The 23,351-nt window shown below is 34.5% G+C and overlaps 11 protein-coding genes across 11 annotated transcripts; 6 read left to right on the top strand and 5 right to left on the bottom strand.

Annotated features, from left to right (window-relative positions):
* Nucleotides 1–1,506: 1,506 nt before the first annotated feature.
* On the top strand, nt 1,507–2,485 carry RO3G_16845 (uncharacterized protein; the record flags this gene model as incomplete). Its single annotated transcript, XM_067671429.1, has 3 exons — nt 1,507–1,921; nt 1,974–2,168; nt 2,232–2,485. 3 exons carry the CDS (start codon nt 1,507–1,509, stop codon nt 2,483–2,485), a joined length of 864 nt encoding a protein of 287 aa, XP_067527530.1.
* A 483-nt stretch (nt 2,486–2,968) lies between these two features.
* On the bottom strand, nt 2,969–4,092 carry RO3G_16844 (uncharacterized protein; the record flags this gene model as incomplete). Its single annotated transcript, XM_067671428.1, has 3 exons — nt 2,969–3,437; nt 3,519–3,563; nt 3,725–4,092. 3 exons carry the CDS (start codon nt 4,090–4,092, stop codon nt 2,969–2,971), a joined length of 882 nt encoding a protein of 293 aa, XP_067527529.1.
* Nucleotides 4,093–4,396: 304 nt separating this feature from the next.
* On the top strand, nt 4,397–4,573 carry RO3G_16843 (uncharacterized protein; the record flags this gene model as incomplete). Its single annotated transcript, XM_067671427.1, has 1 exon — nt 4,397–4,573. One exon carries the CDS (start codon nt 4,397–4,399, stop codon nt 4,571–4,573), a length of 177 nt encoding a protein of 58 aa, XP_067527528.1.
* A 1,068-nt stretch (nt 4,574–5,641) lies between these two features.
* On the top strand, nt 5,642–6,316 carry RO3G_16842 (uncharacterized protein; the record flags this gene model as incomplete). Its single annotated transcript, XM_067671426.1, has 5 exons — nt 5,642–5,693; nt 5,735–5,830; nt 6,054–6,138; nt 6,210–6,225; nt 6,281–6,316. 5 exons carry the CDS (start codon nt 5,642–5,644, stop codon nt 6,314–6,316), a joined length of 285 nt encoding a protein of 94 aa, XP_067527527.1.
* Nucleotides 6,317–6,594: 278 nt separating this feature from the next.
* On the bottom strand, nt 6,595–7,026 carry RO3G_16841 (uncharacterized protein; the record flags this gene model as incomplete). Its single annotated transcript, XM_067671425.1, has 2 exons — nt 6,595–6,771; nt 6,847–7,026. 2 exons carry the CDS (start codon nt 7,024–7,026, stop codon nt 6,595–6,597), a joined length of 357 nt encoding a protein of 118 aa, XP_067527526.1.
* A 2,465-nt stretch (nt 7,027–9,491) lies between these two features.
* RO3G_16840 (uncharacterized protein) lies at nt 9,492–9,999 on the top strand (the record flags this gene model as incomplete). The annotated part of the gene is made up of 4 exons (XM_067671424.1): nt 9,492–9,522; nt 9,582–9,658; nt 9,714–9,778; nt 9,960–9,999. 4 exons carry the CDS (start codon nt 9,492–9,494, stop codon nt 9,997–9,999), a joined length of 213 nt encoding a protein of 70 aa, XP_067527525.1.
* A 1,199-nt stretch (nt 10,000–11,198) lies between these two features.
* On the top strand, nt 11,199–12,702 carry RO3G_16839 (uncharacterized protein; the record flags this gene model as incomplete). The annotated part of the gene is made up of 7 exons (XM_067671423.1): nt 11,199–11,307; nt 11,355–11,486; nt 11,550–11,766; nt 11,822–11,939; nt 11,994–12,337; nt 12,385–12,496; nt 12,580–12,702. The coding sequence occupies 7 exons, from the start codon at nt 11,199–11,201 to the stop codon at nt 12,700–12,702; spliced, it is 1,155 nt and encodes a 384-aa protein (XP_067527524.1).
* A 214-nt stretch (nt 12,703–12,916) lies between these two features.
* RO3G_16838 (uncharacterized protein) lies at nt 12,917–16,757 on the bottom strand (the record flags this gene model as incomplete). Its single annotated transcript, XM_067671422.1, has 7 exons — nt 12,917–13,765; nt 13,822–14,458; nt 14,528–15,555; nt 15,597–15,776; nt 15,842–16,252; nt 16,316–16,500; nt 16,646–16,757. The coding sequence occupies 7 exons, from the start codon at nt 16,755–16,757 to the stop codon at nt 12,917–12,919; spliced, it is 3,402 nt and encodes a 1,133-aa protein (XP_067527523.1).
* A 1,493-nt stretch (nt 16,758–18,250) lies between these two features.
* Nucleotides 18,251–19,406, top strand: RO3G_16837 (uncharacterized protein; the record flags this gene model as incomplete). The annotated part of the gene is made up of 2 exons (XM_067671421.1): nt 18,251–19,106; nt 19,156–19,406. The coding sequence occupies 2 exons, from the start codon at nt 18,251–18,253 to the stop codon at nt 19,404–19,406; spliced, it is 1,107 nt and encodes a 368-aa protein (XP_067527522.1).
* Nucleotides 19,407–19,602: 196 nt separating this feature from the next.
* RO3G_16836 (uncharacterized protein) lies at nt 19,603–21,108 on the bottom strand (the record flags this gene model as incomplete). Its single annotated transcript, XM_067671420.1, has 6 exons — nt 19,603–19,620; nt 19,677–20,316; nt 20,355–20,695; nt 20,766–20,971; nt 21,014–21,038; nt 21,082–21,108. 6 exons carry the CDS (start codon nt 21,106–21,108, stop codon nt 19,603–19,605), a joined length of 1,257 nt encoding a protein of 418 aa, XP_067527521.1.
* A 94-nt stretch (nt 21,109–21,202) lies between these two features.
* Nucleotides 21,203–22,432, bottom strand: RO3G_16835 (uncharacterized protein; the record flags this gene model as incomplete). The annotated part of the gene is made up of 5 exons (XM_067671419.1): nt 21,203–21,247; nt 21,299–21,466; nt 21,521–22,224; nt 22,277–22,315; nt 22,369–22,432. 5 exons carry the CDS (start codon nt 22,430–22,432, stop codon nt 21,203–21,205), a joined length of 1,020 nt encoding a protein of 339 aa, XP_067527520.1.
* Nucleotides 22,433–23,351: the final 919 nt, after the last annotated feature.

The following is a 23,351-nucleotide window of genomic DNA, read 5'->3' as shown; positions in this document are numbered from 1 at the left end:
TCTACCACAAATGTCTACGTGAACTGTCATACAAAAAAGTTATCTTGGCAGATAACTTTATTTTCAAAAGAAAAGAAAAGGGCATCTTATTTAAATTTTGTAGGCGATACATTAGAACATCTAGCTAAAGTAGAAGATTGGATATCTTTATTTCTTTCTATACAAGAACGCGTGTTAAATTAAAGAAATGAAGTTGAACGTATCTTTTGTGATGTCTTACGAAAAAAAGTTTCATGATACCAGACGCGTGATTTTGCTTAAAAGCTTAGCGATATGGTACTATAAATGGCGTTTGTCGGGGTTATTGAGACATCGTGAAATAAATGAGAAAGCTGAACACCGGTGCCTGTAATAAATCAAATCTTCTCTTAGATGCAAAAGAAGAGTCTATGTTATTTAGTAGATTGACTAAAGACAAACTAAATAGCCAAACATTTTTCATAATTCCATTCATGAAGCTCACAGTAAACGTAGCATATTTAATAAAGCCACCAAGTTTAGGATCGGCTTTGAAGTGTTTGATAAAAGAGGGTAAACAGAATTAATTATCAGAATAATCAATAAAAAAGTAGTCTGACACTTTTTTTTTATTTTTATTTTTAAATTTCAGGGACTGGAAGGCTACAGGTAGATTATGAAGTTAACCTTTTTAATATCGGAAACTTTTCTTAAAATTTTCAATAGTCAATAACAGTTAAAAGAGTACACAAGCATTCTTGAAATGAAGATGTGAGTTCAAATTTAGACAAGTTCGGATAAAATGAATAAATCATATTGTTGCACAATAAACTGAATTCGCTTCTTGAATCAATGTACAATAATAAATAAGGGTGTAAACATCTGATTTTTCCCTTTCTTTTTCTTTTCAAGTATGAAACAAGACTTTACAAATATCACATCTCCTTTAAATGTCATCTTACTTTCACTCATAATACTTTCTTACTTTTGTTATTCACCAACAAGGAGATCAATACTACTTCAACTACTGATTATCCCGTGTTCTATCATCTATCACTGGACTCATTCTATAAAAGTAAGTGAATAAAGAATAACAGAAATTCTGGATATCCTTTTTAAACTTGCTTCAGGTTCTGTTTTCATTGTCTCTATCACCCAAGGAACAATCAAAATTTGAAGAGCAGTTCAAGTATCTTATTGTCACATCTTCCTTATTTAATGAACTAAACCAACAACAGCAACAACAACAACAACTACAACAGCAGCAGCAGCCAACCTACCTGGAGACATCTACACCAATCACATCAGGAGTAATCAACTCTGTTGTTTTGGTTGCAAACGTATTTTATATTTTGCTATTAGCAGCAGTTTATAAATACTACTATCATGAAATATTCATCTATGGACTCACTTTAAGCTACGCAGTCTCCTCCTATTTCCTCTATAGACATAATGTAAGTTTATGATAAAAGAAGGTTTAATTTGCATTAACATAAATTCTAGAAACATGTGCAGATTAGAAAAATACACGCATCTGCTCTTGACTCTATGCATAAAATTATTTTATTATCTCAAAAAAGTGATACAATGTTAACTAGGCTATCGTATCATTCTCTTCAGGCATTGATCCCTTTAGTCAAATCTCATCTTGCAATTTATTCTAAACTGATCGAACAACTACAGCCGTTGACTGACCCTCAAAACCTCTCTAGACTTCAAAACATGTACATGACTGTCAAAGTACAACAAACTGACTTTCTCATCTTGAGTATTCGAGCAAAACGTCGAGAATACCTTTTACACCTCTTGGCGCTTGATGTCATGTCAAATAATCACGCAGCTCATTACGGCAGAAACTGGAAGCGTGCCATTCAAGTAAACAATCAGCTTGTTTTGGAATACAACGCATTGAATAAACAGTTGTACGAGGTAACTACGACTGAATCCCTTACAGTAATCACAGGTAGGCTTAGATAAATAGGATAAAGAACCCCTTATTTATATTCTTTATATAGAACCTAAAAGCATGAAAGAAGTATTAAGCCCTCATCCTATTTCTGTCCCATCAACACCTGCTTCTGATTCTTTGATGGATGAAACCTGCGTGTCTCTTATGCAAAAAATAGCTACAGTAGAACGGCAGATGGATGAATCTCAGTCTAAATTATTTGCATGCAGACAGGATGTCAAATATTTGTCTTCCGGAAGAGGTAAATGAACCAAGTATATACACAATGTTTCTATCAGCAAAAATACTCATACATCATTCACAGTCTCTACGCAAAGTCTCAACAGAATCAGCAAACGTTTCACAAATATTAACGATACGTTGACAAAGCTAATGAACCAGTGGACAGAAAGTAAAAGCATGTTGGACTCTTTATTGGCAGAACGTCAGCATAAAGATGACGGCTCATTGCCTTCACCTCCGTCATCCCCTGTTAGACAAGAAGTTCAAAGGAGCTTCAGCTTAAATCACGGAGACATTCATATGAGAAGACGGAATCGGAACTCATATTTCCTTTAGAATTCTAAAAACCCCCTTCAAAAAAAAAAAGATTTGACAATTATTCTTGTTGGTCAACAAACATAAAACCACTATTTATATTTCACACAAAATTCAATTTTATCGCTCTTATTGAGGATCATTTTGTATCTTTTGAAATCTTTCGATTTTGATTTTAAACAAAAAATATGGAGCTTGTTTATCGCATGCAAAATGCCCTTTCGATCTCTTTTTTGTCGCTCGTATAAATAAATCGTTTTGTTTGTTTCAATGTTACATGAGTCTATCTTTAATTCCGCTCGCGCAGACTTATTTGTAAACTTTTTTTTTTTTGACTGGAAGAGTAGATTCAAGAAGACCACAGTCAATCCTTAGTGTAATCGCAGGATCCTCTGTTTTCACATTCTGTTTGTCCATCAGCTAGCATCAAGCATCAACCAAGACAACGATGATACCCTGCTTCAAACAATACAATATCAGTGGTGAACATATTTTATTTACAAATCAATAATGGTATACAATCAAAATCTTATCTCTATAATATTTCAATACTAGACCTAACTGTCTTCGTGAAATACCTTCTCTGTAGATAATTTCATCAATATGATTATGCCCTTTCATATACGGTTTCAATCTCTCAAATAAGTCTCCTACTTCTTTAGGCGCCCTTTCATGACTTGTCCTCTTCAACTTATCACCACTGTTTGAGCTAGAAGTCATAACATCTTCTGCATTCTCATAGGATAGTGGCTGCTGATGAGATGTATTGTCTTGTATCAAAATAAGGTACATATGTACTTGCACAACAAGATCCTTTCGAATGAGCCAAGTGATTGCTTCTAAGTATTGATTTTTAAGCTCTTTGATTCGATACACTTGATGGTATTGCTGTGTATGCTGGAGTTTAGATAATAAAATGGGTAAACTTAGATTTGGAATATGTTGCTTGAAGTCAGCTTCTAAACTTGCCATGCTATCGATACAAATGATAAGAAAAGGTTTGGATCGTTTTCTCTATTCTCAGTTACTGTTTTCTTTTTTTTGGGATTCTTACTCTTCTAGCTTTGCAGTAGGTGATACTACATATATATTCCTGGTGCTAATTGTATTGATGAGTTTCGCTTTACGCCAATAAATTAAATGGGCTGCAAGCCGGTATATCTGGGCTAGTGAACAATCAAGCAACAAGTGTAATTCTTGCAGGCTTATTGTATTTGTTAGTTGTCCTCCATCAACGTCTAGACAAGCTTTTTGTTTTACCTCTGAGTGGGGGTCAATATCTGTACTAACTGAACAAGAGTCGGACTCGCGTCTAGAGGCATATTCTTCAAAACTTCTTCAGGATCTTCTAGGAGCAGCAAGGTATGATAGGGACATAAAATCGGATAATTATCATATTCATAACCAGTTACAGCATAGATATCCATCAAAGAAGAAGTTGTTGGAGATTTGAAGTTATCCTCTGGAGAGTTTTTCTCATTGATCTTGCTTGTTCCAAGCACAGGTATCTGTAGAGACAAATCAATAAAGTCGTTAATGATGACATGTGCTGCTGTATTAGAGGAAACAGCAGTATAAATTTGCCGAATATCTCTGGCTAATGACGATTCTTGAAGTATTTCTCTCATTACTTGATAATAAGGAGTCCCTGTATAACGACTACTTTAGTTTATGTTCCACTGTTTATTATCATCGAGTACCTTTATTGTATGCTTCTTCTTTCAAAACCAAGACTTTTTCTATTTCTTCTTGTACATAACCACATCTCAATTGTTCATATCTTAACGCAGACGAGTACTTTAGAATAACATGTCTATATAAAGTTTCTACTTGTGAATTGAGTTCTAGATCTGGGGGTGACATGACAAACACGACGTGAAACAATGTCATATGAATAGATCCAGGTGAGGTATCCGATGCACTATCGCCATCATGATTGTCTGTCGCATCATCGCAGCTGTCCCTGTCGCTTTCATTGTTGTCACTGATACTGTTCATAGCACTGCTCTCGTTATTGTTATGATTATTGCTACTAGAACTACAGACACTCTGGTCATCATTTTGCTCATGATTGTTGATATTAGCCGATGGAGAGCTATTGGGTGTTGAAGTAGCTTGCGATGATGTATTGGATAAATCTTGAGTACCTTCATCCTGCTCCTTGCAACTTGATTCTGTCTGCAGTGAACTCAAACTAACAGGATGTCCTACAAATGTCAAGTCGTCTATACAAAGTTGGAATTTACGATCGCATAAAGGTAATTTTGGAGCCATAGCGTCTGCTAAAAAAGAAACGTCAATATTGAATATGGTGTCGCGTCCTGCAAAGGCATCTTTGTTGTCGTTGTTCATTTGGGTTGATCGCTGATCATTGGCATTCAGTCGACTTGTCATTGAGGATCCATAAAATACTTCCTCGACCCCACTGCTGCGGCCACGCTGAGATGACGAAGGTCTTTTAGGATTTGGAGGGTAGCTAAATAAGTAATGGTGGCCTCTTGTTGAGTTAACCACTAAAAATATAGCTAGTAGTGAACTCATGGGAGCATATAAAATAAAATAAAAAAAATGGATAAATCAAGTAGCGCAGTTACAATCACCTTTTCAAATCGTAAAACAAAATCCATGGCTCATAAAAGAAGTTTAAGCATACATTTTATGGTTAGATAGTAGCACAGGAAGCATATTTAAATCAGTAGAATAATCATAAAAAAAGATTTCGCTGAAACTGTAAACTGTCTTGTTCTAGAATACAAAGTCGTCTCTAGCTTGCTATATTGAAAATCAGCAATACATGTACTAGTGTACTTTTTTGATTAACCTACTTCTTTCACTTAAAGTTATGAAAGGATATTAACCAAGTCTGATTCTTTTCTTTACATCGTTGCTTAGAATTGCACTATATTTAAATCACGTTTGAGTCAGTGTATAAATTAAGACCATAAACAAAGCCTTGATGAATAATAAAGAAAATGAGTGTTTATGACAAGTTGTGAAAACATTAAATATACTTCATACTATATGATGCCCATCTTGTCGTACTTTGAGAGTATTTCGATCTTTGCCTTCGATTACAGGGAAACATGCATGCTTTCACGTGATATTTCGTAGTTGATAACAGCATTTGCCGAAACGAGTCCCTATCTTTCCCTTTTTCTTCTCTTCTTGAGTTTTATAATGACAAGTCAACAAGAAAAAGCAAATTTTATGAATGCTTTATTGATGCCTGGTAAAATCCCATAGTACATTATCCGGTCTAACAACAAATAGAGGATATTGTATACCAACAGCCATTTACAAGTAACAATAAGCGAGCCTTTGAAGATGTAGAAGCTATACCACAAGAACCTTCACTTAAAAGGGAACGTAAGCCACGCAAAGCGCTGCATGAATTATTAACAGACAAAGAAAAGAAGGCAAATCACATTGCTTCGGAAAAGAAGCGTAGACAGAATATCAAATTAGGGTTTGATCAGCTTATTGAGATCGTACCCTCACTTACAGAAGGGAACAGATCGGAAGCACTCATTTTACAAAAATGTATATAAGCAATTATAAAGGATAAAAGGTTACTTATTAAAAAAAAAAGCTGTGGATCATATCAAGCATTTGGTTGGCGTAAAAGATGACTTGAAAAGTCAAATAAAAAGTCTTCAGAGCATCTTAGGTGAATCGTAAGTTATAAAATTGTTTTTTTTTTTTTTTTTTTTTTTTATTGTGCATCTGTTTGATATTGATTGAATAGCAATTTTGATGATGAAGTAAGTGGTCTCAGCTATAGTGTTTACAATACCTGATTTAATCTTTCGCTTACAGTATTCTGAAGATGACTTTACTTTTCCATCTTTTTAACTGTCTTTTGTAATTAAGGGTAGTTCCTAGTTTGACAGCAGAACAAAGTATATTATTCAAACTAAAGATGTAGTAAATTTTATCAATAAAGTATCATCCAAATAATACACATAACTTTGTGTGAAAGCGAATATTTGATATAGCAAAAAAATTTAAAATCAACAAGACACACTCTCCCTCTTCTAAATCACAGAAAAAAAAGATTCACTGTAAAGATATGTGTACAACGTTTATTGTTATATGTTCAAAAATGGAGAAGAGCGGAAAGAAAAAGTAGTTTAGTGAGCATCTTCACGCTTGGAGATGTATTCGACGGCTTGTTGAACACTTTGAATAGCATCAGCATCATTATCTGGAATTTCAACTGAGAACTCTTCTTCAATTGCCATTACTACTTCAACGGTGTCTAAACTGTCTAAGCCAAGATCCTTGATGAAGTTGGCTTGAGGTGTAACCTAAAGCAACAAGCAATAAGTAATTTGATACCTTTCTCTCTTCTCTTTGTTATTTATTGTCAAATGATGAGTTACCTTTTCGGGATTAACCTTGTCGAAGCCCTTAAGAATGTTGAGGATACGAGATTCAACAGTCTCACCGTGGGCAGAAGCATACATGCGGGACATGAGGGCAGGTGCAACCATACGTGTCATGAGAGGACGTTGTGCAGATCTGGAGGCAGCAGATAAGATAACACGAGGGTAGAAAACCATTTTTTCTTTAAATGTCTATTGTAAGTAAAAGAAAGTCTATCAGAAAAAAATTGTAAAAACCCTGCTTTGCACTCACCCCGTCTTCCTTCACTGTCGGAGTTTACAAAACTGAATGACGTCAACATTTCTGTCACAATTTACTTATTTCACCAAAACAGGAATAAAAGGTCTTTGTTGAAATATGCAATGTTTTCTGTTTTTTATGAATGAAAATTTTAATGTTTATTAAAACTCATCAAAGAGTATAAGGATTAAGAGTAATGCAAGTGCATGAAATCGTGACTTATAAAAATACAAAAGATATTAGCATAGATAATTGTAAGCAGATAGTTTCAATAGTTCTTTATGAATTTGATTGATGACAATCTCATCCAAGACAGGAACTTGTTCAAAGAATTGCTGTCAGTAAACTTTCGATGCAAATTGGATGACTGTAACAAAAAAATCATGGATTATAAACTTCCTAAAATGAGCATGGAGACCATGCAAATAAATCTTTAGAAATGAATCTTAAGAAAGAGAATAATCTAATATCAAGTTTCTATACAAGATAAATTAAACAAAATTCCTAACTTTTAAAATAATAATAAAATATGCCAAAGCTTTTAATAAACCTGAAAAACCATATAAATCATTTCAAATTGGATGATATCAAGCAATTGCAAAAAGTACTTGGAATGCGCCACATATTTTCAGAAAGTAATGATGACGAACAAAAAATTGGTACAGCTGGTCCAACCATTTGGCTTACTCTCTTTGAGAACATGAAAATGAAAACATGATTGTACCACATAACGAAGCCTGAGACTAGTAGTATATCTTGTGCATGATAGACGGCTGCTCTGGTAAATTAAAAATAATTGAAACAGACACTGGAGAGGTGACGAGTGTTGCATCAAAAAAGAGAAACAATCAAAAAAGGAGCAATCTATACTGTTGAACGTATGGATACTATAGAGTGTGAGTATAAATGTGATTTGATATTTAAAACGTACGGCTATCAACATATGGTGTTTATCGAAGTTGGAGTAACAGAAGCTGTTGCAAGCATTGTTCATTTATTTTTGACAAAGTCTATACAAGAAAGTTATATAAAGCATTCTCTCATTCTAAAGGACATGCTAGATAATTTGTTGAATGAAGTTATCCATTATCATCGCTCAACTGTATTGAGGGTTGCAGGGTTTTTTCATGCTGGTCTCTCAAGCGTCTTGCATCAATTAGCTCGTCCAGTACATGATGCTAATAGGAGTAACGAGAAGCAAACAATCCAATGTTGGTATCAATATCAATCTTTCTAGACATACAAGCTTATCAGCAAATGTATCCTCATAGGTTCGTTACGAGATCATTAATGATGTATTAGACATAATATTAACACCTCGAAAAAAGATCACTAACCTGCTCCACCCTCAATTCCTCAAACATCAACATCATCGTACACAGTTATCAACAAGAAAATGAGGACGAGAAGCAATTGGTTTTTTAGCTTAATTTATCTTTGCTTACATTAAACAAATGTTAAAAGTATTAAATTATACATAACATACCTTTAAAAAACATTAGTGCACCTTTGCACTTGCCTACGTAAGCAGTGAATTGATATAAAAGGAAAATATGGTCAATTAAATAAGCTCCAAGCAAAATAAAACAATCCAATGTAATATGTCTTTAAAATCATGGTTCGAATTGAACCTGAAAAAAGTCCAATTTAGCTTGAACAAGTTCGTGAGTTGAGATTCTAACGGTTTATACTTGTTATAAAAGATCTTTATACCTTTTGCGACTTTGAATTTTTATAAATGTAAATGTCTTGGCTGTAAGATTTCACTTTATAGTTAAAACAGTAATTGATCTTTATCTTAAATTTATAAGGATAAAATGATATTTTTTCATTTCATTAAAATTTAATAATATTTATACTGTAAGTGAACTCAAGAATAATCTCAAAGCAGCAACATTTGCCCTTGTGTTTTCTTGATTAGCGTTTGTATCATTATAATTTGTAGCTTGTCGGAGTCGAATCACTAAACTATTTACTCATAAAACCGTAAATTAGTACAAGGAATAAGACTACACTTGGTAATGACTTTGGCATGAACATTGTATTAGAATAAGCCCAAAATAATTCGATAAGCTATGGTTATTAAATCTTGTGGTATTGGCTAGATAGAAGAAGAAAGAGAATAGGCAGTAAAGCTGTTGTGCATTGAATATTATTCACTTGGAAAAAGCAAAAAGAGACATATGATGCTTTTAAAAGAACAATATACACGTTGTCTTTTTTTAAACAAATCCTTTATATAATGGCTTTATATGTTTTTTGTTTTTCCATGCTTTTGATCGAATTCGTGATATACCAAGTGCATTTGAGTGCTCCTTTTTAGAAGTCACACGCACAGTAGCGCAACTCAATAAATGCCAAATAATAAATGCATTTTTGCATTTTTTTTTTTTTTGTCAACATGGGTGGAAAGTACAATGCAAAAAACTTAGGTACTTATTTAAAGACATATTCGATATCGCAAGATCCTAACTTTAAATATTTTGCTTAGGTATTAAAAGGATTATGCAAGAAGCAAAAGAGCTTTCTGAGGAAAATGCTTACGAATACTGTGCTCAACCTTTAGAAGTAAAGCTCATAGTCAACACAGCTTATTCACCTTTTTGCTTACATCAATAACTAGGATAATCTATTTGAATGGCATTTTACTATTCGTGGGCCTGAAGATACAGAATTCGCAGAAGGAAGGTAAAGGAAAACTAACGTGCGAAAAGAGATGGTATAGAAGTTAATACAAACCTAGGTATCATGGTCGTATTCTTCTTCCCTCAGAGTATCCATTTAAACCGCCTGAGATCATGTTCTTGACTGTAAGAGAACCTTAAAGTGTGCATTAATTCACCGACTCAACTTGTTACTATTTTTATAGCCAAATGGACGCTTTGAGCTCCATAAAAAGATTTGCCTAAGCGTCACTGACTTTCATCCAGAATTTTGGCAACCGGCCTGGGGAAGTAAGTTAGAGGTTTATATAAAGTAGAAGGTACGCTAATGAACAGTGCTAATCCATAGTTCGTACAATTTTACTTGCTGTCATTGCTTTTTTCCCTACACATGCTAAAGGAGCTATTGGTGGCCTAGACTATCCTCCTGAAGAACGAGCACGGCTTGCAAGAGAGTAAGTGGGTTTGATAAAGAGAGAGAAAAAAAAAAAAAAAAAAAAAAAAAAAAAAGAATGACCAAATGCAAATGCAATGTAGGTCCATTAAATGGGTTTGTCCAGATTGTCACATGCACCTTAAAGATGCTTTGCCTGCACACAAAGCGGAAGGAGCTAAAGTTAAACATGAAGATATGCCGAACTTTTCGTTAAACTATAAAACAACCAAAGAGACCTTTCCTGAATCCTCTGGTGGATCTAATTTAAACCGTTCGTCGCAAGATAAAAAATTAAGAGATAATGCTGGTCATCATACAACATCTAATCATACACTTTCACAAGGCATAAAATCTCAAAACAGCGATTCAACATGGATAGGGGCCTTAGTAGGTATCTTGATCCCATTTTTAGCACTGTTTATTTATAACACAATGTCTTCATAATCATGTTCACGATCATTAAAGGACTGTTATTTATGTTAAAGAACGAATCTTTCTTGGACTAATCACACAGCCTTCCATTGTTTCTGCGTACTGCCTTTAGCATATTTTATAAAGCAGCAGTTATAATATAGTAATAACGGTAAAATGAGCTCTGTAGTTTCCTATAAATACAACATGATGATTACGTGAAAAACTACTTTATCAGTAATACACAGACAGCCATCTTTAGCCATTCATTCTTTGCAAACTGAATTGACTAAGCTTGTTAGTGAACTTATTTTTCTTTGATCTACAAAAGTTTTTTTGTAGGAAAATATTCAATGTCGTGCAATGCACAAACACAGACCTTCAGTAAATGAAAGGTGATACACTGCATTGAAAAACTATTCGCACATTTTGAAATCAAAATTTGACGTGCTTTTGAGATGCGTGAACAACTTTTGGATGTTGTGTATCACCTTTCATTTTAATTTTACGACTCAGACAGATGATAATTTATTAAAAAAAAACGTGAAAGATCTTGGGGTTGTGCCTTTTTCTTCTTTTCCATTTTTATTAAAAAAAAATGGCTTCAGTTGCTATGAATACTGGTGGTGTTGGTATCGCTCATCTTCCTAATCAACGTCATAAGATTGTATCTAAACGTGGGGCTAATTTTACTTTGATGGTTTGCGGTAAGCAAGTAAAGGTCTAATAAGGGTTTTACTTATCACACATATAGGTGAATCTGGCGTTGGAAAAACCACTTTTGTAAATACCTTATTTACAACCGGAATCAAAAGCCACAAAAACATGAATAAGCGACATGCTAAACAAATAGAAAAAACTGTAGAAATTGAAATAACTAAAGCAGGTACACAAAAAAAATCATGTTTTATTATCGCGTGTGTGTGTATCAATAATGCGCTTAATTTAGAAATTGAGGAAAAGAACTTTAAAGTAAACTTGACTATTATTGATACTCCCGGGTTTGGTGATTATGTCAACAATTATAACAGCTGGATGCCCATTTATGAATTTCTTGATGATCAGCACGAAAGCTTCATGGCACAAGAGCAACAACCTGTTCGTCAAGGTGTCATTGATCTTAGAGTTCATGCTTGTCTTTACTTTATTCGTCCAAATGGTCATGGGTAACACATGAATTTATATATTTAAAAAAGAAGCGATGCTCATATTCTGCTTTAGACTTAAGCCTCTTGATATCGAAGTAATGAAGCATCTGGGCTCTCGAGTCAATTTAATTCCGGTGATCGCTAAAGCAGATACCCTTACACCTAATGATTTGGCAAAGTTTAAAGTGAATGTAAGTGAACAGGAATAAAACAATAAATACGACATATACTAATATTGTATATAGATTTTAAACTCTATTCAAGCCAATAATATTCAAGTATATTCTTGTCCTATTGAAAGTGAAGATGAGGAAATTACAGAGACAAATAAAAACATCATGGCTTCCATGCCTTTTTCCGTCATTGGCTCTACTCAAGATGTTCAAACTGTCGACGGGCGTACTGTAAAAGGCCGAGAATACTCTTGGGGAGTAGCCGAAGTTGAAAATGAAGATCACTGTGACTTTAAAAAGTTGAGAAAACTATTGATTCGTTCACACATGCATGATTTGATATCAACTACAGAAGAGAAGCATTATGAAAACTATCGCCAAACACAGATGGGCACTCGTAAATTTGGTGAACCAAAGTAAGAAGAAAAAAAAAATTGTAATTTGAATATTAAATGTTCGTTAGGCAAAAGAAATATGAAAACCCTAAATTCAAGGAAGATGAAGAACAACTTCGATTAAATTTCACAAAGCAAGTTAAAGAAGAAGAAAACAGATTCCGTCAATGGGAATCACAGGTATTAAAAAAACAAAAACAAAAACAAAAAACAAAAAAAAAAAAAAAAAAAAAAAAAAAGGGCACTAAGATGTTGTTGAATAGCTTGTTTCTGAACGCGATCGCCTTAATAAAGATCTTGAAGAACAACATGCTCAAATCAAACAATTGGAAAGTGAACTTGAGCATTTGTATCAATTACATGGCCGTGGAACAGTCCGAAGATAAACATATTAAACTTCATAATGAATTATTAATAATAAAACAGCTACATAAAGCAAATAATTTTTAAAAAATTTTAAAGTACAAAATTATATTTTGAAGCAATATTAGAATATATATTACTCAAAACTACGTGTTTATTGTGACAAATAGTTGTATATGGGTGGATGTGTTTATGTTTTCTAAACATTGAACTATGTATATTGATGTATTATATTATTTACTTTCTCTCTGCTGATCCAGTAGGTTTCAAAGGTACTCTTGCAGTAATGGCTTCATCTATAATATCAAAACTTCTTACACTTCTGTAATCATTCAAAGTAGATACAACAGATATTCTGTTTTTCCATTTATCAAAATTCTTTTGTTTATAATTCATATCTTCTTCATCATACAATATTTCATCCATAAGCCAATCACGCGTGTTTTGATTATAAGAAGACAAGCCTGTGTTTCCAGGATTAATCATGCTCATCTCCCTTTGCTCTTGGTATCTTAGAAATCCGATTTCATTGTAATTGGTTGCATGTCGAACCAAAATAACTGCTGCTAGCTCTTTACAAAACTCTTGCAGAACAATGTACGAGTTGACAAAGTTGGCAAGTTTTGCAAAGGGATTGGTCATGGTGACTGGTGTCGCGTTTGATCGCTGACTGCTTTGAAAGAAGGAGAAAGAAGGAGAAATAGGGGATAGACTACTTCCAGTGACGCCCATATCACCATTAATTCTCAGTGGCAAAAGCCCAGCTGATTTTGTAGCAGAAGGTGACGAAGGACTGCGCGGTGAAGAAGGCGTGAGGGTTGAAGTTGAGCCCTTGTTAAAGACAAGCTTCGAGAGATGGGGCTGGGTTTTGGACATTACATCGGTTTTTCGAGGCGGTAATATGTGATCATTTCCATTAGATACTGTTTGGCTATTCTGTCTTCTTAATGAGCCAGTGTGACGACTATATGATGATCCGTTCGGGACTTCAGTGACTCCTGATATCATACCACGTTTTTTGGCTATTGATATACGAGTCTCAAAATTAGGAACAAGCTGTGCTCGCTTAAGTGCTTCAAATGTGATCTAAGATTTAAGCAAGAATAAGTAGAGCAAATATTGAAAAGATAAATATAGGTTACCTGTTCCAAAAGAGCATAAAGACTACGTCGGTTTACTTTGGTGCTTGGCAATGTCCAAACACCTCCATAAAGCACACCATCATTACCTACACGTATAGATCTCCAATCACAGATAACTCCATCCATGCGTTTATCAACAACACCAGCAAGTTTTTGCAAGATACTGGTCACCAGTAGATTTTGTTCGACGGGCAACTCAAACATTCTGCAAAATTGAGCAAAGATTCGGCTCAAAAATAGGCCTTCATATGACTCAGCGTTCTTATTTGTAGTTGTTGTATTTGTTACTGTGCTCGAGATACTCATTTGATCTGCAGCGGCATCATTCATCATGCTCTTGGGTCTTAAAAGTCGACTTTTGCGATCTTCAGTTTCTATATCTTTCTTACTTTTAACAGGTGGATAAGGTGTTTGCCAAAAGTTTTTGGCAAGTAACGCGTAATGAAATCGCTCTTGTGCTTCATGGAAATAGTCGTCGTAGCTGTTTCCGGGTACGACTACGTAGGGGTTATTGCTGCTTTTATCGTCCTCGCTTTCTTGAGCAGTGGATGGCAAGGAATCGGATGAAATGACGCTTGATAAGGGTGGCGATTTCATTCTTTCTAATTCATCTTCTAGTGGTAAAAGGGATAGCACTCTATTAACAAACAGGGTATGCGTTAAACTATTTTCTTTTGTACGGTATTTCTTGTGTATTTAATTTTACCTTTCTACAAGCCATCTAACTTTCTCATTTTTGCTCTCGTCTTGAGACTCTTTATCACCAATAGCAAGGTCATCTACATTGGGCTGTTCATCAGCAGTAGCAATACTATCACGGTCATCTGCTGCTTTGGATCCAAGGGATGATGTATCTGTTGAATCTTTTGCTTCGGAATCAATGTAATTGCCTTCTGGAGAAATATCAAGATAATTTCTGAGCACTAAGTTATAAATAGCAAACTGATTGTAAGTTTCAAGGATAGTATCAAACAGCCGTAACGAAGCGAGTACAAGTTCCTGCTTTTCAGAATCGAGACGATTGATTAAAAGTAAGCGCAAGGTCATGTCTTCATCATCATTGGTTAGTACAGATTCTCGCTTTATTCTTGGTGATGAAGGTGCTGTATCGGTCTTGTTTTCATCATCAGTGGCCTGTGAAGATGAAACGTCGTCTCGGTCGTCATCTAATAAATCATTTACGGGTATATTTGCCTTTGCCTCTGCTTCAATATCTTTACCGATACCTCCTTCTTCACTTATTAGTACAACCAAAAACATATGCAGCATTCTCTGGTCTGTCAAACCACGAATCATTTCAGTCGTGTATGCCATCGCTGCCGTCGCAATCTCTGGAGAAGGAGAACTCAGAGCGGTACAGACCATAGGGTGCCAAAACATGGTTGTCAATTGAGCCATCAACGCTGTCATCAACCGCTTCTCGGCTACTCTTGCCACATCATTTAGGTATTCCCAAAAACTATAGAAGTCATCCGCAATCCTTTCTTTATCCACTGTTGATCGTAGCATGCGTACAAAGTTATTATCGAATGGGCTACGCTTTCTGCGCTTCCTTTTGAAGCTGTTGTGAGCATTAACGGTGATGATCAAACTGTTGTTGGTAATCATTGCAGGTACTGAGAAACGAATAGGTCGTTTGGGTGGTCTTGTCGGAATGATTTTGTTGTTTTCTGAAATGATAAATGCACCAGTATTCTTAGGTAAGTAGGCAAAGAGAAGCGAAAGTCGTTCAGCCTGTATCATAAATTAAAATATCAGTCAAAGTAACAAATTACCAAATGCTTTTCTTTTACAATCACTTCACACAAACCAGAGTATTCTACAACATAACAAACATATTCAGGATCATCATCAAGTAAACGAAGGGCGAACAAAATAGCCTCCCTTGCTATTTCTCCTGTCTCTCCGGGGATATTCATATAATCAATAAGATATATAAACATATCAAAGCGTGGCTAATAACAGAGAAAAAAAAAGGCATATGCGTTAAGAATTTTGTTTGATATATTCCCATTCTTACTGTCAAGAACATATTCCAAGCAATTTTATCTTCAACACTCTCTTCCCGCTTATGAAGTGTCTTACCATCCTTTGCACTTCTCCAAACACTTTCGCCTAATCCTCGACACCAACCTCTCTCAAAAAACAAATCCATCAAGGCAGCATTGGCACCCTTAAAGTGAGAGAATACACCATGCATTAATTTGACAAGTTCCAATGATAATTCAGATATGGCGGCAATTCTTTCCTCAGAGCAGGCTTCTGCATCTGTAGCTAACTGTTCATAATGATGAGCAATCAATCTGTGACATGAAGTAATGAGCTTTTGGAGCGGAACATGGACTGCTCTTTCTGGTAAGAGTTGGGCTTCAACGTTGGTAACTAGGCTGCAAAAGAAGCGTAAACAGTGAATACGCATACCATAGGGAGTCTAAGATAAAACAAGCTCCAGTTACTTTTTTTTTCTTTTTTTTTTCAGAGAGGGTTTATTTACATCTACTTTAGCAAATTCCACCAGTTCCTCAAGTACACGCTTTTGAAGCAAATATTCGAGACAAGGACCGGTCTCTAAGCTACCACTAGGCCGCTGATGTTCAACCTCTTCTGCTTGAATAAGTTTGATGATATTTTGTAAACTGCAAGGAATGGGGGTAAGGTCGACTGCATCTTTCAAAGGATCTACAGTGAAAAAGATGAATTAATAGACTATCTCTTTTTGTCTCTCTCTTCCCTCTTTCTTCCCCTCCCCTCTCTTTTTCTTTCTCCACCAATAAGTATCCACAAAAAAAGAAAGAAAAAAAACCTCGTAGTAAAAACACTATACCAGCAGCAGTTTCATAATATTTTTGTATATTCGTCCAAGCTTCCGTTAATAGCTCTAGTTTTGTTTTTGCTGCGTTTCTTCCAGAGAGAAGCTTTGAAAGAAACATGGACATTTTCTCTCTTTTTTTTTTGTCAAAAAGAAAGAAACAAGGAGAGAAAGGGAGGTTTGTGTTAATCAAAAAAGATTTAAGGCACCAATTTTGTGTTACCTATTTTTATAGACTCTGTGGCTGGATTCCTCTACTGTTTTGCATCTATTCTGCATGCAAATGATTTAAGTAGTGTTTTCAAGTAGATGAAATTCAGAAATTCGAAGATTACTAAATTTATAAAAATGTGTCTTTGATATTGAAAAAAAAAAAAGACGTTTGCATAAACCGAGAAAGTTACCAATTCAAATATTCCCCTTCTATAAGGTGATAACGCTCAAAGAAAAAAAAAAACAGAATGATTTATCCACTTTTAACAATTTTCTTGAATAACATGTAAGAAAGATTCTATAATTTGAAACATCCATGTATCGCTGCTATCAAAAGTTTTTTTTTTATCAAAATTAGATTTTTTATAAACAAAGTAATTTTCCAATTTCTGAACTTCATCTACTATAATTATTAGCAATAAGAGAATTTTCTTTGATTAGACGAGAAGACATAATTTATGCTTTTAAAGGGGAATCATTTTTATGCGCTTGATTTCTGGGCAGTACAATTATGCGATCAAAAGCGGTTTTTGAGAAATAAATCAGAAGCGGTGTTTGAAGATAAAGCTTTTTCTTTTTCTTTTTTTTTTTTTTGCTTATTGTTGATCATGACATCCATAGAGAATTTACAGGAAGTGCTTAATAAAAGCTCCTTGAAAGGAGAAGATTATATTCAATACTCAGTATTTTTGCCATTAAAAGCACAAGACATGTATCCTTATTTACGAGATACACTTGACATGATTAATTCTTTGATTCAACCCATAATTAAAGATTATATTTGGCAAAAAGATCGCTTCCATCTATCCATTGTTAATGAACATTCTCGAGGTAATCATAGAAAAAGGAAAAGACAAAAGCGGTGATCAGAGACTGATTGCAACCTTAGATCCTTCTTATCCTTTTTTATACGGTTTATGTCGATTTGGCGATTGTATCAACGATGAATGGTTTATTGTCTATTTACTACACCAAATTAGCAGCAAGATACCCGATGCAGTCATTTCACTATGTGACAACGACGGCGATGTTTTATTAATTGAAGCAGCTCTCGAGCTACCTTCCTGGCTTGATCCCTCCAACAGCCAAAACCGAGTTTATTTATATCAGGGCCAGTTACATATCATCCCTTTACCCACCTCACCAGCCGATATCTTACAACTTCCTGCCTCACTTTCAAAAGAGAGAGCAATTGAAATGATACGAAAGCAACCTAGCATAAGTATCGCAGAGAGCAACATTCAGCGAGCGATACGCAGTCGAATCGCAGCGTACCCTCAGGCAGCGACTGAAGAAATACACCGAGCAGACTGTCTGATACCGAAAAAAGCAGCGTTTGTTTTGCTCAAAGAACCACAATTAATCACGCTTGCTACAGAAGCATTCTACTTACGAGATCCCATCTCGATGAAGGCTTGTGCCTCGATGAACACGTTCCCACCTGCAGAAGGTAATGTGCAGACCACGCTTCGGTTCACAAGGACAACCTATGCTCAGATAGTGAACCAAAAATTCTATGCGCCAAAACCATTTCGACTTCCATCTGTGAATGACAAAAGAAAATTCAGATATGCTGAATTGGGTATGAAGGCTGCTTGTGGGCTGGAGATGCTTTATCAACAGACAAGAGACAATAAAAATGAGGAACATTATGATTTTGAGAAGGATAAGAAGTTTGCTGCTTACTTGGATCACCTTGTAAAACTAGGATATTTCAGAAACGAGAAAAAAGGATCACAGTTATACAGTACATTAGAAAAGCAAGCTAGAGAGCAATACCTCATCTATAAAAATGAAAACGAGTCAACTAAATATGTATCACTAAACGATGTAGACATCGAAGATGAAGATATTACAAAACCAAGCATAGAGAATGTGAGAACAAAGATAGACAAGTTATTATTAGAGTATACAGAAGAGGAGTTGGATAAACTTATAGAATCAAATACAGATGAAGCAGACAGTGATGATTGGATGAGCGTTGATCCTCAGCAATTAGAAGAATTGCTGTTTAAGAGAATGATGAAAGATAACAGTATGTTTAGTGATTTAGAAAAAAGTATACAAAGTGAAAGTGGCATGAACCTTGAGGCTATTATGTCTAATTTGGAAAATTTTGTTGAAAATGGAACAAGTGGATTAGAAGGAGTGGATATAAATGAATTAGATGAAGAAGATTATGATGAAGAAAGCTATGATGAAGACAGTGAATGTGAAATAAAATTTGATTATAATAAATTTATGCATATTTTAAAAGGAAAAGGTGAATATAATTCTGTGCTTAAAGAAAGACACTTATTTGTATGTGTTAGATAATGTTAATGATGACGAAGACATGTTGAACGTAATGGAAGAAATGGATCAAGAAATATCCAGCCACAAAAAGATTGATGCATCCTTTGAAAAGATAGTAGAAGACAAGGATGCACCAGTGAACGTAGAATTGAATTTGGTTAAAAATATATTAGAAAGTTTCAAGAGCCAACAAGGTTTGCCAGGACCAGCAGGCAATATGTTGAATCAATTTGGAATTGTTCTTCCACGCGATGAAGAAGAAGAATAAGAATAAAAATAATTAGTTTATTGAATACATCATCTTTTGCTTTCTCTTTAGTTCCTTCTCTGTCCTCTTTTTCTTTTTTTCAATAATAGCAAATAAATCATCTTCGTCTTCAGAGGAGGAGGAGGAGGAAGAAGAAAAAAAGGAACTATTTACAGGTGTATTAGAGGTAGTAGCATTAATAGTAATAATGTTATTATTATGGGTATTGGAAGGACTCATATTAGAAGAAGTGGTAGTAGATGATAAATATGTAAGTGTATGATTTGGTACATTTCTATGAATGTTGAAATCTTCGGAGCCAACTCTTTTATGATGAGTAGGGGATACAGTAGGCATAAAGGCAAATGACTGCATTGATCTTGAAGAGCGGTGTTCATAAGAATATCTATTGTGTGGTTGCTGTGATACAGGATTGATTAATAAATCAGGTGTTGAAGATGATTTATTAATAGCCAATACATTGCTATCAGACAATCGAGAAGAAGAAGCTGTAGATGCATTCGAATTTTGTCTTTTTACGTCGCCTATTTCACTATCTTCTATCCAAATAGAGTCATTATCATCTTCATCATCACTCATCATCATCTCTCCCATATAATGTATAATATCTTCCTCCTCATCGTCATCAATAGGTACATCCGCTGGTGGCCATGTACCAACTACAATAGGTAACTCAACAAAGAAGGAATCAGAAGCAGACTTTTTATCTTCCAAGATTACTTGAGCTCTCAATTTATAGTGAATCTTTAATATCTTTCCTTTATATCGTACAGTGGGTGGTGTATTTCGTATAATCAATTGGCTGGCAATCGATTGAGTGAAATTGTAAGGCCCAATGATGTTCAAATCAAACTTGTTTGATTTCAATACATGTTCTTCTTCTATTCTATTTCTAAATACATTTAAGTACCTATCAGATATATTATATGTAATATACATATACTTTACTTTGCTGTTTGTATCTTTACTTTTCGAATAAAATCAACTACAAGTGCATCTTTTCTTACACAACTAGAGCTAGTTCCAACAATAATACTTATCGGTATAGTCTCTCCTCGTGTATACCCTGATCTTGGGACAGAGAGGTGCACATGGCATTTGCCACAGTCTGAAGCAGGTATTTCTTTCATCTTTTCAGCTGGTCGGTTAAAACTGTCTTTTGTAACGTCCACAAACTCCAGAATAGTAACTAGATATCCAATTTTTGGGCATAGACTTTCAGGCATCATTGGTCTATCCAATACTGCTGTCAACTTGTATTCAATACGTGCTAACTTTTTTTTGCCAAACTATAGTTAAAGGGAAATCTAAGTTATTATTTTTTTTTTTTAAAAAAAAAAAGTATATTTCTTTTTTTACGTCTAAAGCACTTGGTAAATTGTCAGGTACAAGGAAATCAAAAGGAAAATTATACAACTTTGGTTCCAACTTTGATTTTCCTTCAATGGTTTTAAAGTTTTGAAATAACGAAATGGCTTCTTTGTCTGATACATAAATAGAGCCGGAGAACTTTACGATAATTGGGTTGATTTTAATCGAGCTTTTTGGCTGAATAATTACAGAGCCTATACTTAAAACGTTAGGGGATTCATACTATAATTACTTACTATTGTGTACCTCGAATAGTCTCCCCTGGGAAATAAAATTTTTCTTCTGAAAGTACAATATCAATTACTTTATTTGTCTTGGATTTAGCTCTCATGTTGGATCAGCACTTTATGAGATAAACAGGGAAAGAGAAAAGAAAATAAAAAACGGGCCTTTTTTTTTTTTGTTTGTGAAATTTTATTTTATTTCTATTTTTGGTTATAGTTCAATGGTGAATCAGCGTTATAATGCATCTATTGTCGTATTTTAGTATAAAATAAGCCATGAATTTATTTATATATTACCTCTTTAGCACCAACAGTGCCTCCTCCTCCACTAACACCAAAAGTGGTCCAGGTTTTTACTTCGTCTGTTGGTTCAAATGAAGCCCAAGATATACCACTAGTCTTTTTCAAATTGATTTCTACTTTAGTAGAAAGTGCAGTAAATTTAGAAGCATTTACATCAATAGTCTTATCCACTAAATTAATACAACACGGTACGAATAGCTTGTAATTCTATTTTACCTGAAATAAAGGAAAGTTCTTTTTGTAACGCTTATTGCCCTTCATCTTAATATCAATATCAATTGAATTTTCATTAAATTTAACTTGGGTATCTTCCTTGTTCTTGGCAAAAATACTGAAAATAACATTTGTTTGTGTTTGATACCAATCCGTACGACAATCAACCATTTCCTCACCATTATTGCTCTTGCTAACAAAGACATGTCTTCCCTCTTTACATCCCTCAATCTTTAAAAACTCATCAAAATCAAGTACTTTACGGCTGCAGCAACTCCATCCCTTGGACCCTTCGTGAAAAATAGGCGCACCTGGGTGATAACGGCATTTGGCATCAGGTCCTCTAGAAATCTCTTGATCCTTAAATACATGACCACAGCCACGCCTTTTACAGATAGTACCTTCAGTAACAGAAACTGATTCATCGTCTTCTTCTTCTACAACTTCCACTGGTTTTTTTTCCTCAGGCTGCGATTGAGTAACTGCTGGTGCTCCAGCTGGAGCAGGCTTAGGGGTCTCTTGTTTGCCATAAACCTCGACACCATCCTTAGTTACATGGCTTGCTTTTGAAGCAGCTGGCTTCTTTTCTTCCTTGACAGGTTGAACAGGAGCTTCAGTCGAATGAAGACCAAAGGAACAACCAGGAATCTGAAGAAATTCATCGAAATCAGAAACACGTTTCTTGCAACAAGACCATCCCTTTAAGCCTTTTTTTTTTTTTAATCATTAATGGCTTCGTTTTAGGATATCTTATTTTACCTTCATGAAATACGGGAGCTCCTTCATGAAATTGACAGGCTAAGTTAGGTAAGTATTATTGTTATACCCCTTAAGAAATAGGAAAAGCTTACAATTATCTTTGTTGTCTTCTTCACTAAATTCTTTTCCACAGCCTTTACGAGTACACTTGGGCATTGTTTATTCAATCTACTTTTAAAAAAAAGGAAAGAAGTGTTGTGTGTAATTTATTACCCCTTCTTTTTTTTCTGGAAAACAAAAAAAGCCGTCATTGTGACTCGTAAAGAAATTGCTAGACTTCTGTTGTCTTGCCAATTAAGATACGTGTCTCTATTATTGCTTGAATCAGTCCATAATAGTATTTATACTTTTCTTCATACGTAGCTAATAATTTCCAAAAAAAAAAAAAAAAAAAAAAAAAAAAAAAAAATCGAAGTAAAATAAAACCATCCAAAAAGTAATTTTTCATTGACCATTGTCTTTTTATTCCGTGTAGTTGCGTAAAAAGTATCCATCGGTCTTTTTTTTTTTTTTTTTTTTTTTTTTTTTTTTTCTTACTCTCAAAACCTTAGTTTTCGCACGCTCGACCAACCTCTTACGACTAACATGAATGCTGAAAACATCTTCTTCAATAGAAACGAGGTTCGTCTTGAAAAGTGTGAAAATTTCCTTTTTAAATTTTTTAGTATTATTATTTTCTTTCTATATTAGTAACATACTAATTCAGGAAATGTTATTGTTATTATCACAACAGTTAAATCTTATCCTGTATAAAAGACAATTATCTTCTTGTACTGTTTCTTTTTCTCTTGGGTTTATTTCTTATAAAATAATTACAGGAGAATTAGAAAAAGTACGTATATTTACTATTCATATATTATTCATTATTATTAACCCCAATAAAGCTGTTGTTTTTATTAGTAAACCCAAAACATATAAAAAGAATATAAATTTAGTAGTCCCGTCCGATTGCTAAGTATCTCAGTCTCAAAACCTCCGTTTTTATCGTCTAGCTGTGATTGAAACACAATTTTACTTAGATTTTCGTCTGAATTAAAATACCCAGTAAGTTTTTCTAGTTTCTTTAAGTCTAAAA

Source organism: Rhizopus delemar, genomic scaffold (assembly GCF_000149305.1).
Source record: "Rhizopus delemar RA 99-880 supercont3.23 genomic scaffold, whole genome shotgun sequence".
NCBI classification, from domain to species: Eukaryota; Fungi; Mucoromycota; class Mucoromycetes; order Mucorales; family Rhizopodaceae; genus Rhizopus; species Rhizopus delemar.
Note: the sequence above shows the minus strand (reverse complement) of the source record. Positions and strands in the feature narration are given on the sequence as shown.